At 39.2% G+C, this 14,997-nt stretch overlaps 1 protein-coding gene, 1 non-coding gene and 1 pseudogene across 2 annotated transcripts in view; all 3 read right to left on the bottom strand.

Annotated features, from left to right (window-relative positions):
* LOC149214447 (uncharacterized) overlaps nt 1-13,219 on the bottom strand; it is a 120,114-nt gene extending 106,895 nt beyond the window's left edge. The window contains exon 1 of the mRNA XM_089392307.1: nt 12,407-13,219. Coding sequence (XP_089248433.1) covers nt 12,407-12,576 — 170 coding nt within the window. The 5' untranslated portion in view covers nt 12,577-13,219. The remainder of the gene's footprint in view (nt 1-12,406) is intronic.
* On the bottom strand, nt 11,756-11,857 carry LOC149214449 (U6 spliceosomal RNA). The gene has a single exon (XR_016251529.1). It is a non-coding gene; the product is annotated as a U6 spliceosomal RNA (small nuclear RNA).
* LOC149214448 (U6 spliceosomal RNA) lies at nt 11,916-11,971 on the bottom strand (annotated as a pseudogene).
* Nucleotides 13,220-14,997: the final 1,778 nt, after the last annotated feature.

Here is a 14,997-nt window from a genome sequence, read left to right as displayed (position 1 = left end):
CTCCGATATCGCATGATATGGCTCCTCTGTTAACTGCTCTTCCGCTGGCTTCTCCTCCTGATGCGTGTTCCTCTTTGTTCCTTCTCTTTTGATGACTTCTTCCTCTTTGCGGGACTTCTTGGGCATATAATACATGCGATACTCCCGATATGGCTCCTCTTGCTCCAATAGGTCTTCCTTTGGCTTTGCAATGTCTTTCAATGAACTTCTCTGATACCTTCATACCTTGATGGCTTCTGATATCTTTTCCGATATGCCTCTCTTGCTCTGATATTCTGCAATACTCCTCTGATGTGTTAACTCCTCTGATACTCTGCAATACTCTTAAGCATAAGCGATAGCTTTGATATGCCTCCTTTGTTAACTCCTCCGTTAACAGACTCTTACTCATGGCTTGGCTTTCCTGATGGCCTTGCTCCTTGGCTTCTTGCTCCTATTTCTTCATGGATCTACTCTGCTTCTCCTTGGCTTCATATCATCATTTAGTATCCTAGAATATTTCCATATTGACATCAATGACAATCTAGGTCAACACAACTTGTATACTCAATGATTACCTTCAAAATAGAGTAGTTTTGTGACAAACATCTATTCAAGAAAGGACACTCCAAACTTTGATGAGCTGTGGGATTTGTGTATTCTAGAAGAGACAAGATTGAAAGCCAAAGATGACACCGAACCCAATGAAAAGTCTCAAGATTTTGTTACTAGATCAAAGAAGAAGAATGGAAAGTTTGGAAGATTTGAACCTCATCAAAAGTACAACAATAACAACAACAATCAACCACATGGAAGACAAGATATGTCCAAAGTACAATGCTTTGGGTGTAATGAATATGGACATTTTAAAAGAGATTGTCCTAAGGATCCTCAAAATAGGAAAAACAATAAGAGGAAGGAAAGGAGTGGAGCTCACATAGCTGAAGAAAATGAAGAACCTGAAAAGAAGCCGAAGAATGAAGATCCTAAGGATCTCTATTATTGAAGAACTCCACCACTACCAAGTTTACTAGCAACTTGTTTTCTCTTTTATTAGAAGATGGCAGTTAGAGTAGCATATGCAGTTACATTTGTAGAAGAGTCTTGGTTTTTGTGAATTATGGTATCATGGAAAGAAGCATATAGCATTGGAAGGATTAGAGTCTACACAGTCAGTTGCATCTCATTGGTAGTTGTCATCTAGCAAAGCAAGGATAGAAGGATTTGGACCATCTAGCACTTCACAAGTTCATGCAGCTACTTCTTGGCATCATGTTGTTATAGAAATAGTCTTCTAGCAAGAAAGGATCACAAGGATCCCTAACAGTAACAAAACCATCATTATAAGAAGGTTCTTTAGTATATGGAAGAATCATTGTGACATCGCAGGAGTATATTCCACTAGAATATTATGGAAGCGGTATCAAAAAGTAATCTAGAAGTTTAAAAGTATGAAAAATAGTCGAAAATCGGCATGAAGGTATAATTGGAGCATTTCTTATGTTAAAGAAGGAATATAATCTTAGACATCATCTTCAAAGAAGCAGATTGTTCAAAATGAAGTCAACTAGATGGTTATCTGAAAGGAAGAGGTATGCATATCTTTAGAAAAGAGCTCTTCATTAAAAAGTAGATTCATGTCTTCAAAAAATATTGTAGGAAGAGTTGGATGCAAAAATATACTTGGAAGCATGAGCATGGTATGTCTTGGTTAGATTGAAAAAGTCAGGACTCTTCCATATGGTTATTCGATATATAGAAGCATGATAGATGAGCAGGACACATGGTGATATTGATCAACATCCAATATGCTCTCCTGAAGGAAGTAAGAAAGATAGTAATGACAACTTCAGAGGGAGTTGTAAAGACCCTGATGAATATGATATTGACGCCTGTTGATTGATTCATTCTATGAACACATTGATTGATGTTTGAAAGTTGAATAGCATGAAGAAGAACTCTAGTAGACCATGCAAAGGGATGCTGACCTCAAAGGGAGCAAGCAATAGAAGAAGCTATCATGATCTGGTAACTCTGATATTGATGATTTGTTTGAGATTTGATTTGGCTACCTAGAAGAACATATTGCAGTAGTATATAGACTGGAAAAGATAGCAGTTGAGATAATATGATGTATCTACAATTGTTTGGTTTAACTCAATTCAAAGAGCACATGGATTGAGTGGACAACACTGGTATTGGCTTAGAAGAATATATGGCAAAAATGTGTACACCATAAAGGAAAAAAAGGTAGCAAGTCACGAGATAACCTGTTGGTCATGTTGGATTTGATGATGAAGAAGTTCACTTTCCCAGATAGACAGAGGGAGCTATGATTAGCTCTACATTGATTGGTTTGACAAAATACTTTTGATGACAAAGATACTATAAATGATGGTTGATGGAAAGTGATATAAAAGGTTGATGGCAAGAACCTTGTCACGAAGATAGATTAAGAAAGAGTTTGGCTCCATAACATCTAGGAAGGTCAAATCTTAGGTATGATATGATGATGCGAGATAGGAGCCCTGGAAGCTACTACTAAGATCTCCACGAAAGAACAAGTAGCTGATGAATTAGACAAAAAGAAGCTTATGATTGTGTCTCCCTAGTTGAGAGGGAGCAAGGATCTACTCCTTGTTTGAGAGGGAATGAGGATTACCTCCTTGATTGAGAGGGAGTGATGTGGGACACTATATTCTCCATGTGTCATGCACTAGGCCAGGACTAACAGTCGTAAGTCTAGTGAAGGCACTGGTAGGGAGAATGGAGGATTGGATAAGCATCTAGGAGGGTACACCTTGAGGATTTGGAATCCAAGATAGGTAGTAGTCCCCGCGGACCGATACTCTTTGAGGATTTGATAGGGTATCCAAGATAAGAGTACTCGAAGAGGACCGATATTCTTTGAGGATTGGGAATCCAAGAAAAGAATAGTCCTGGAATGACATACCTGATGAACGTCTGGATGGGTTATGTGCCTTGAAGAGGCTGTGGTGTTGGTGTCCATATGTATGACTCCCTGCATTGTGCTCTAATCTAGTGGAGAGTTACATCTTGTTAGTCAAGGCCTTTCTATATTGCAATTTGTTGATTTTAGATAACAATGGTATGTTTTATGCTTAGAGAAATTTTACTTCAATTTCTTTATTAGCCCAATATCAATATCCAATTTAGCAATCACATCATCATGATAGTAAAATGTAGATAGAACATAAACAATAACAGTAGAAGACAAGCCAAGACAAGGGGACACAAGATATGGCACTAGCCAGGAACAAACCCCAATGTGGGGAAACCGTTGATCAGTTCTTATAATTCTTCAAAAGTTCAGTAGAGAGAGTGAGTACAATATACAATATTCACTTGCCCGATCACAATGAAATCTGATTATTCAAATAGAAGAAACAGAAATCCCTAACCAGGAAGTCAACACTGGTCAACAAGGCAGATTTTGACGTCCAAAACAGCTCAGTCAAACTCGGTCAACTCAGCCTCCAACAGCGAGACAAAATAGCCCAAAAATAGTCTGAAAATATCCAGTCAAGTCTGGTCAACGAAAGTCAACACAGCAGCAAGCCCTAGCACAGTCAACACTGGTCAAATAGCCTCGGATTTCGTGCCCAAAACTGTGGCCTGCCCAAACAGAAATACCCCACACAAAACCACAGTCAAATATGGTCAACGCTGGTCAAAACAGCTTCCTGCAACTTTCGGTCAACGCTGGTCAACGCAGGGACAGCAAAAGAACAGTCCCTTCTTCGCACGTGTGGAGAGAGAGAAGCCTCAAAAGATCCGTACCTAAACAATGAGAAAGAGAAAAGAATGAATGTGTGAGATGCCAAAATGAGGAGGAGGCTCCTTGTATTTATATGCAACGTTGAGGGCTTGAGGGTGCTAATTTGATGGTTGGCCGACCTTGACAATTTGTCCATAATCAAAATAAATTCATAACTCCATTTGTACATGTCAGAATGGGATGATCTTTAGATCAATCCTACACCTCTCAGAGAGAGGAATCCAATAAAAATATCAGCTGCCTCATATGAGCTGTCCAAGGTGAAGTTTGGCCCTAGTTGCCAAATTTAACACTCCCTCTCAACTAGGGAGAACCTCGCCTGCCAAACTGTTTGACAATCTGTACCATCACTGTCTCTACTCTGCTCTACTGAACCATGAAGAAAGAAGAAATGATCGAGAATGTATCATAACATTCTCCACTGACCCGAAGTCAGTGTCCAATAATAGAGAGTGTGTCATACCACTCTTAACTGACCCGAAGTTAGCTTCCATTGATCTTAGATCAATATCAACATCCTAGCATAAGGAGTACGGTAGTACATGATGCATCTATCGGTAGTACTATGGTCCCTATCCTCATTTCCCTACTCATTGGCCAGATGAGAGGTACTTCCCATGAGTCCCGGACTGCATGGGTAGGATGTGTCGGCAAGAGAAGGTGAACCACTCATCCTGCTCATATGCCATAGGAGAAGGTGAACCACTCAACCTATGCATATGTCACCATGGGGTATCACAGGGGAAGGTGAACCACTCACCCTGTACATCGCACACCATTAGGGGAAGGTGAACCACTCACCCTATGGTCGCTCATCGCTCCAAGAAGTACCCCAAGCCCCCCGAAGCTCCCAAAGCTCAACATCCATCTCATACGAGACCCTCATAAGAGGGTCTCTCCACGACTCCAAGTCATTCACGGAAGGTTAAGAATTTGACCTTCCCCAAGGGCTTCGTAAGAATATCGGCGACTTGATCATCAGTCCCAATGTGTTGGAGCCTTATTGCTCCCCGTTGTACCATATTCCAGATAAAGTGGTACCTGATATCAATATGCTTGGAGCGGTCATGAAACACGGGATGCGATGAGGCTCAACCATAAACTGACTCAATGTATTCACTGCAAAACATATGTTCGGACGAGAGTTCACTAAGAACATCAGGGCCCTGACAAGTTGACGATACTCAAAAGAATTTCCCAAGTCGCGCCCAGCAACACTTCCGCATAACTTCTTGAAGTTAAGTTCCATCGAAGTACTCACAGACTTGCAGTCCACCATCCCAAATATTTCAAGTATCTTCACAATATATTTTCCTTGAGAAAGGAAAATTTCACCTGCCTTTTGCCAGACCTCCAACCCTAGGAAGTAATGCATCAATCCTAGGTCCTTCATCTCAAATTCGGAAGCCAACTCCCTCTTACATTGATGAATAAGAGGGTTTGCACCTGTCAGAAAGAGATCGTCCACATAAAGTACCAAGATGAGAGGTCTATCATTCTCAACCTTAAAATAAAGGTTCGGATCAGCTTCACTTCTCGTAAATCCCAACTTCATTAGATAGTTATCAATCCTCTCATACCAAGCCTGGGGTGCTTGTTTCAACCCATAGAGGGCTTTCTTCAACCTGCATACATGTGTCTGACGATCTTGAACTTCTAACCCTTCGTGTTGTTCTACATAAACTTCCTCCTTAAGTGAACCATGCAAGAAGGCAATCTTGACATCCATCTGGTGTAGATTCCATCCTAGCGAGGCAACAAGGGCAATGATCGAACGGATGGTGGTGTAGCGGGCAACCGGTGCAAATATCTCATCATAATCTACACCTTCCTTTTGAAAGAAGCCTCGAGCAACGAATTTGGCCTTGAACTTTTCAGTGCTTCCATCAGCTCCATGCTTGATCTTGTAGAGCCATTTCAAGGTGACAACGGATTTGTCCTTGGGTCTAGGGACCACATCCCAGACATCATTCTTCATAATCGACTCATACTCTTCGTTCATTGCATCCTTCCAAACTTGGTGCTTTGCAACTTCTTCGAATGTGCAAGGCTCAGATTGAACAATGGTGCTCATTGCAATTACATACCCTAGGTACCTATTCGGCTTCTTTCTTTCACGAAATGTCCCCCTAAGTGAAACACGTTTCTCGACATCTTCGAGAGTCTCCCTAAGCCATGAGGGTCTCCTTTTTTAGGAGAAGGGCTCATGAGGGGGTGGATCAATGGGATCCATTGGTCCTTCAGCATCAGGCATCGGCTCATCCTGCGGTTCTCCCTGCTTTCTTGAATCTGCTTCTTTGTCCTTCCTTGGAAGATGAAGGTTACTAATCTTCCCAAGGGCAGCATCCTCATCGAAGGTGACATCATGACTTATATCCACTTCTCTTTGACCAAGCACATAGATTCTATATGCCTTAGAAGTTTCACTGTAGCGCACAAATGTTCCTTTCTTCCCAGAAGCATCCAATTTGCTTCTCTTTTCTTTCAGAACATGAAACTATACGGGACTACCAAAAATTCTAAAGTGAGAAACATCAGGTTTCTTACCGATGAAAACTTCTTCGAGAGTTTTGGAGTCCAACGCTTGATGAGGGCATCTATTTTGAACATACACGGCGGTGTTTGCAGCTTCGGCCCATAAGAACTTCGGAAGGCTTTGATCATGAAGCATGGCACAAGTGACTTCTACGATAGAACAGTTCTTCCTTTCAGCAACACCATTTTGCTCAGGAGTATATGCGGTAGTAGTCTCCCTCTTAATGCCAGCTTCTCTACAATAATTATTGAACTCATTTGATTCATATTCAATTCCTTTATTGGTCCTCAATATTTTGATCTTCTTCCCAGTTTGATTTTCGACCAAAGCTTTGAAAGAACGGAACCATGAGAATACTTCATCCTTCTTCTTTAAGAAATATATCCAAGTCCTACAAGAGAAATCATCCATAATGAGTTCATGGGCATCGCACCAGATAGATCAGAATGAACCAATTGTAATATGTCAATAGTCTTGCTATCACTTGAGAGGAATTGTCCCCTTGTATGCTTTCCTTTGACACACCCTTAACAAACACCTTCATGTTCTCTACTTTAAATTCGAGCATACCTGTCACCATCTTCCTCACATCGGGTAGAGCCTTATAATGTAGATGAGCAGACCTCCGGTACCATAATCCAGATTGAAGTGATGAGTCACAAGACAGTTCCCAATGGGCTTCCTCCAACTTGATATAGGCTATCAATCCTGAAGCCAAGTGTAAATGCATCTTTGAAATTTTTATTCCACACATGTACCCTTCCATCGATGAATGCCACCTTAAATCCTTTGTCCTCCATCACCGAGATAGATACCAGGTTCTTCTTTAGATCAGGTACATATAGTACTTCTTATAGATGAATGGTGTTACTTTGATTCAATTGAAGAGTAACATTCCCAGTCTCCAAGCATAATTTCCAAATTTGTAACCTTTTCAATCAGATTTGAAAGAGATTCCTTATACCTAGTGAAGTTCCTTGAGGCACCACTATCAATCAACCAATTTCCCAAAGTGTCTGCAGGAGATGCAGTGGAGAGCGCAGATATAAGATAAAAATATTTTTGCTTGTTATCAACAACATTAGATTCATCATACCTGGTGTTTCTTGATCTCTTGGGAGGGTGACCATTTCCTTGATGAGGAGCGGGAGCATTCCTTTTTCCTCGGTTGTTGAATCTGCCATTCCTTTGATTGTTGTTGCCCCTGAAATTGTTGTTGTTGTGGTTGTCATCATCATGAGGTGTATCCCTTCTATTAGGACACTCCCTAGCATAGTGGCCAAACTTGTTGCAAATGAAGCATCTTCCCTTCCTTCCATTTTTGAAACCCAGCCTTCCTTGACATTGCTTGTTTGAACCTGCATTGTTCTTCTTTTTAGCATGAGCGGAGAATGTAGTAGGATCATTCCTATTTGAAGGCATATCTAGTTCCATCATCCTTGTTTCTTCTTGAGAACATCTAGTCAGCAATTCTTCAAAACCTGGAATCCTGTCGTTGTTAAGAATAGTAGTGTTGAACACGTGCCATTCACGAGGGAGTCCTCCAAGGGCAATGAGAGTAAGCTCCCTATCAGCAATAGCTTCTCCAATCGAAAGAAGATCATTTTTATCTCAGTAATCCTCATGAAGTAGGATTGAATATCTTCATTTCTTCCCTTCTTTATATCCTTTAGCTTGTTCTTGAGGAAAAGAACTTGGTTTGCATTGCTAGATTTGAACATGCCAACCAACCTGTCATATATCTCCTTTGATGTGTTCAAATCGGAGATGTAAGCAACTAAATGCTTATGAATAGAATCCCTGATGATCTTCTTGGCTTTTACTTCACCCTTCTTGTACTTTGTCTTAGCGGCGGCCAGTGCATTTGAAGGAGGTTCCTAAATCCTTCCCTAGACATAATCCATAACATCTTGCTCTTCTAAAGTCAAATCAAGAGACATCTTCCATGCATGATAATCAAACTTATCATGAAGCTTGTCATCAGACTTGAAGTAGGATGTGGAGGCCATTGAATCTTGTCCTTGATCAGTGATTTCTCTTCTCACTCTTGCTTGGGCTTTGTCTTCACCTCAACTCCGATACCATGTTAATTTTAGATAACAATGGTATGTTCTATGCTTAGAGCAATTTTACTTCAATTTCTTTATTAGCCCAATATCAATATCCAATTTAGCAATCACATCATCATGATAGTAAAATGCAGATAGAACATAAACAATAACAGTAGAAGACAAGCCAAGACAAGAGGACACAAGATATGGCACCAGCCAGGGACAATCCCCAATGTGGGGAAACCCTTGATCGATTCTTTTTATAATTCTTCAATTCTTGTACTAAAGCAGGGTTGATGCAGCATGCCTCTGAAGCCCTTTCATATGATCATAGACCAGCTACTAGAGCCAGCAAAGGATAGCATCATGAAGAATAAGGAAGGCCGCAAATGATAGAACGAATTTTAAACCTTGATTACTGTGATCAGCTGTTGCCCTAATCAGATCCACTTTCTTCAGTGATCTGCAGTTGCCCTAACCTCAGGATTGATTGGGTCCAAGAGCAGTGTTATCGGATCTTAATATTGGCAAGTCATTCTGGCTCTAAATCATTGTACTCTCTATTGAACATTTGATTTTAATAATAAGCAGATTTGATCAAGGGTTTTCCCCATCTTGGGGTTTTTCTCTGGCTTGAGCCAAATTTGTGTTCTCTTGTCTTGGCTTGTCCTCTGTGATTATGGTTTACGTTCTTTCCTCGGTTACTATCAACATAATAATGGCTTATATGATTGCAATAAAATGGTGAATTGGGCTAATATGTCTCACTGAAGTAACTGACCTAAGCTAAGAAGATGTTAACTGAAAATTAACATGTTGCTAGAGAATCTTGGAAGTTGGAGCTTCCTGTTGATGTAATCTTTAAGACATATATTAAAAGCATTTGGTGGTTTTCCTCTTGGAAGAGTTTCCACCTAAAAATATGTGTCACATGTGTATGTTTTTCATGGTGTTCTTATATTGATATAGTTACTTTCATGATATGTTGATGAATGGTATAATGGTTAAAATTGGTATAACTTGATGCTTGGGAGGTTGACTTGTCTTTAGGATGTTTGTGTTGAAGAAAGTGTAACTAGGTTCGGTATTTACAAATGTAATTTTGATCTTTGTGCTTGTCAAGAAAAAGAAATATTATTTTGTAAATTATAAGAATGAGTTTCTTGCTCATTCCATAGGTCTAGGAAAGTCAAAGAGTCAAAGACATGTGTAAAGAGCTCTTCTTGAGCATATATGAAATATATACAAGTCTAGAACAACCCTCCAAGACAAGCACAAAGAAGTCTGCCTACAAAACGATGAAGAAAACAGTTAAGTCGGCCTCAAAATAAATATTAATGACAAGTTGGCTCAGAAATAGGGACACATCGGTTCACCCTTACATGTCGGCTAAATACAGAGACATAACACCTATAAATATGTGGCTAGAGTCACAGAAAGACAGAACTTCGTATAAGCCTCTGCAACTTCAGATATCTCTGAAATTTCGCTAATAATTACAGTGACAAGTAATGGAACAGGAATCTCGGATGAAGGCTATGTTACAACATTTCGGTTGAGAAGGTGTCTACATGTTTTCAGATGGATATTACAGGGGATACACACTCTCACAGTCTCAGCATAATAAGAAGGTGCAGTGACAAGGGTGATCTCAGTGAAAAGAGAACACAGTTATGTTCTCAATAAAGATCTCAATAGTCTTGGTAACACGGATAATCACAGTCTCAACATAATGATGATGGAAGGATCTCATAGTGAAACACTATCTCGGCATACAGTAAGAAGCAGTCATAATCCTATCACAGTCATGACCTTGTTCTTGATGAAGACACAGTCACAAAGGTTATGATCTCGGTGAAGGAACAGTTATGATGAGACTGACATGTCATCAGTGGATCTACATACAGCTCTCCTATACATATGAAGATCTCGGTGATGAAGACCTCAGTGATGGTGCAGCAATGATGATGATCTCAGCAGTGTCAAAGAAGAGGATTGGTGTCTTGGTCTTGGAGTGGCCTAGTAAGTCAAGGGTCAAGGTCTTGGTATTCATCAATTGGAATCTCTATAAGAAAAAAATTTGTGCAGGTCCCTGATATTATATTGGAATTGGATTGGATTGAGCTAAAGACTAATCATATCAAGGATCGTCGCCTAACCTACCAGCTTAATGCATTGTGGCTTTCACTGAAGCAGTTGCAGACTTGGATTGAATCAACATGGGACCCTTTTCTCATAAATGTTGTGAGCATTCACCCTGCTGCAAACAGCTTCTTTGTCCTCAAATTTGTTTCCATTGAAAATCAGTAAAAAGTTGTGCTGCACTGTTAGTGGTTTATGGGCAGCGCCGGTCTCTTTATGCAACCATGGCATCCTGACTTCAAACGTCATGCTAAAACTCTATCCTTGGTGCCACTGTGTGTTCGGTTGCCAAATCTACCTTTCAAATCATAGAGCCACAAATCCTTGGATGCTATTGGTGATGCTTTCGGAGAATAGCAACCCCACCAAGGGTAAAACAGCCACTACCTTTGGTCACTTGTGTATCTACACATATCTGAGTAATGGGCTGCCAGATCAAATCATTGTGAGGTATGGTGATCACCACTGGACACAGGTGGTATACTACGCATATTCTATTCCATTGTAGAGTTTACTTCAAACATTAGGCACCTAGTCACTTCATGCCCTAAGACAGCAGAGAGTAACCGTGCTAGTCCTCTCTCTCCTCCATGGTGGAAGAACCTGGACAAGGTGCTCAACAAAGTGGAGCTTGTCAAGCCTCCTGCTGACAATCCTGGTCCCATACCTCCTGCCTCCTACTACCACTTCTAGAGCCCTTTGCTGCCACTTCTAACGAAGGGGACAACGCCACTTTGGTGAGGACAGGTCCCTCCACTAGGTTCAGGATGAGCCAACTCTTCTAATCAGGTAGATGCTGCTAGCTCTCAGGCTCCTGATGATGACAATAGATAGCTTATGGTTGTTGATGTCCGCAAGGTGGACAAAGGCTGAACAGACGTCCAGAAACGGATTGGCAAGAAAGCCAAGTCAATTGGTGCATGGGCCACTGGTCCTTGCTTTTTGTCTATAACTGTAATATGTAGGTTTATATCTTGTTCAATGTTTTAATTATAGTCAGGTTGTTTGTATGTTAGTGAGTGTGTTGGCGTAGGCCAGCCCTCAGTCTGAGCTCGGACTAAGCCTCTGCAGTCTGTAGTTGCAGCTTGCATTTTAGTATCAAGGCCCTGTGGCCCATATTGCTTATTAATAAAATTTAAAGGAAGCTTTAATTCAAACTTTTATTTTTCCAAAAGGTTTAATGACATGAATTCCATGTTTTTCTTCAAATAAAATACCAGACCAACCGAATTGGGTATAACGTATGTAAAAAATTTGGACTCTTTCTAGATTTGTATGTGTCATCCTTATGCAGGGCCATTCTAATCTTCTCTATATCATTCCAATTTTATCAGATGTCCCCTAAGAGACATGAATTGGGTATGATGTGTATGGCAATATGAAGCCCAGAAATTGGGAGACGATCATCGGCCATGCTAATCTTCTCCATATCATTACAATTTTATCAGATGTCTCCTAAGAGACATGAATTGGGTATAATGTGTCTGGCAATGTGAAGCCCAGAGGTTCGCACATGATCATGTGGCCTCAAGCTAAAATAAAGAATTTCGCGAATGTGAGTCTCAAGTTCCATCGTTTCGGCGACATCAACACTAAGCCAGCAACTGTTAACCATGTGCGCGGAGGGCAGTAATCATTATCCAAGATAGTGGTGTATGTGTCTATTTAATACTGTCATCATTGCACTTGGTGCCGACTGGATATATTGTTGTAATCGCACCTACTGGTGTTTTATATGTAGAACACTATTTCTGATCTCAAGCTTGGGATTGCCCTAATTGCTAAATTTCTTGATTTGTAGGTGTAGAGATGATAGACAGACAAACACACAGACCAATATACAAACAAGAAGCAAAATGAAAGAGTGCGCAATGTGATAAGTATTGGGGTCTAACATACCTTGAAGCAATCTGGCTTGTGGATGAAAAAAAGGAAAGAGATGCCCAATTCTGCTGTGATCTAATCTGATAATCCCTGAGTTGTTCTGCTAAATGTGAACGAGTTATCATTGAATCTTTCTGATTTCTCCCTTTATATGGGCGATCCATGCTTTGCCCAAACAATTGCATGGCCCTGTAGCTCTCCTAAACATGTACCTTATTAATCAACCAGAACACCCTCCCTCCCTGTAAATTCAATTCAATGGCATGGCCCTGTAGCTCCCCTGAACATGCGCCTGCCTTTATCAATCAATCAGAACACACTCCCCTCCCTCTAAATTCAATTCAATGGCATGTGCCCAATTACTTGAGGACCCTGAGTGTCTGTCGATGACCATTTCGATCTTTCTATCTTTCAGTTGGATGGTGAATGTATTTTTGGGTATGAGAGATGATGAATGTATTTTTGGGTACGAGAGCTCAAAGCTGTATTTTTGGGTACGAGAGCTCAAAGCCCAAGCATACCCAGTAGATCTCATTCAATTAGAGCAGTTTATGATCGGATTCACATGGTTTTGTCAAAGTTGCTCACTTCCCTAATGTGGTCTGAATTTGGTTTTCAATAACTTGATGGCGCATAATTAATAATTGCACGCTGACGAAATCCTCCACTTCGCTTAAAATCTATGATTTTAACTCTACCAGACTTTGGGTGGTAGTTAGCCTTAGCGCCAATGGGGAGTGGGAATGATTGCACACAGGGCCGTATCATTCAACCGTCAGTAGGATGGCGAACTTTTTCTTCAGGTGTGTCTAAAAACCCCATAAATTAGCTCAGAATATATGGAAATTCTGGTAAGACTATTATAAAATTTGGCAAAGGATTTTGAAAATTTAGGTTGGAGTTATCAAATTTCAAGATTTTGGGTGCCCCATAAATTTTTGATGGTCCTGTTTTTATTTGCCTCATAAAAATGATTCAAACACTCCAGGATTCAGATTTTGTTGAATGCTACAAGAAAACTATCGTCCACGAAATTGCTTTTACCGGACAAGAAAACAAATTTGTGACATCACAACATCTTTTTTGTTGAGGGTAATTGTGTTGAGTGCCGAATGGTAGAGATAGAGATGTAATTTAGTCAAAACACCAAAAAACAAAAAACAAAAAACCAGAGATAGAGATGTAATTTAGTCAAAACACCAAAAAAACAAAAAACAAAAAACCATCACAATAAAAAATAATAATAATCTATAGTTCATAGTTTTTTCTATTATATTTCTTATTTATGGTTTTTCTCTTAGTATTCTTCTCTAATGTGGCTTATTTAAAGGTTAATAGTTAAACTAGCATAGATCTATATTAACTTCGTATCTATCAAGCATCTAGAGGGATCAAATCTCTCTCTTGAAGTGCATATTTCTTTTAGGGTGAAAAAAGATTTGATCTCTCATTTAGTAGATTTGGAATTAAGATGGATCTAGGCTAGTTTGATAGGACGAGAATAGCTAGATTTTTAATAGCTTAATTTGAACACTAAAGAAATGAAAGAGTATTAGGCGATAGATACAAATTTAACTATGCAATCGTAATAAATATTTATAAATTCATGTTTAAGTGGTTGGAGACTTTAATTTTGAGAATTGTTTTTTTGTGATGATATTCAAGTTAAAGAAATTTTAATTAAGTGGGTTTGTTAGTTAAGAGTATGGGTTTCTTTTTAAGAGGTTATAAGTTAAAATCTAGAGAGAGTAAAGTATGTACATCTCCATAAATATTAATAATCAAATCCAAGTCCTTGTCTTAGAAACAAAGAAGAGATCTTGTTTACAAGTTCAAATCCACAAGGGATAGGGTATGTATATCTCCATAAACTTTAATAATAAAATTTGTGTCCTTTGTCCTAGAAACAATGGAATCTCATGTACCAATTTGGTGCATGGCTTGGCTATAACCTTACAAATAAAAGATGATGATTATTATTGATAAATTAAATTAATATTAAACATTTTCAAATATAATTGATAATATGATTTTTTTAATATTTTAGAAGTTAGATGGAAAATATGTTAAAAATAATTAAATAAACTTGTAGAGTTGTCTTAACTTTAATATTTTAAGTAATATATGTTATTTTAGTTATTTATTTTTTAATATTTAATAAATTTAAAGTTGAGATGGATTTACACCAATTTATACCTTTAAATGTGCACTTTGAAAGAGCATTAAGCAAGTGGGAACTCATAATGTTATAGTCTATATAATTTGCAAATAACAAGCCAAAAAGTTATGATTGATGGAAAATAATGTTAGAAGATGGTGTGGAGTCTTGTTAGAGAGATGAGCTAGGGGGGTCCAGGGTTTCTAGAGAATAATTGAAGATGTCCAACTAGTGGATTAATTAGACAGTCATATGGAACCAACGAGCATTTGGACCCTCTAAGGCTTTTGTGTTCTAGAGTAATTCACTTATGGTGTTCTAAGGTATTCCACTTGGGGTGACAAAGGGGAAAGTCTTGGTGAGGCAAAAGGAAATTTAGGTTTGGTGGCTAAGGTGGGTGATAAGGTCGATTTGTAATTTGTGTCAGGTGATTTAGGGACCTTTAATT

Source organism: Pinus tabuliformis, chromosome 1_1 (genome assembly GCF_031772625.1).
Source record: "Pinus tabuliformis cultivar Carrire ecotype Pingquan chromosome 1_1, CPIR1, whole genome shotgun sequence".
Taxonomy (NCBI): domain Eukaryota; kingdom Viridiplantae; phylum Streptophyta; class Pinopsida; order Pinales; family Pinaceae; genus Pinus; species Pinus tabuliformis.
This window is presented reverse-complemented; position numbering and strand designations above follow the sequence as displayed.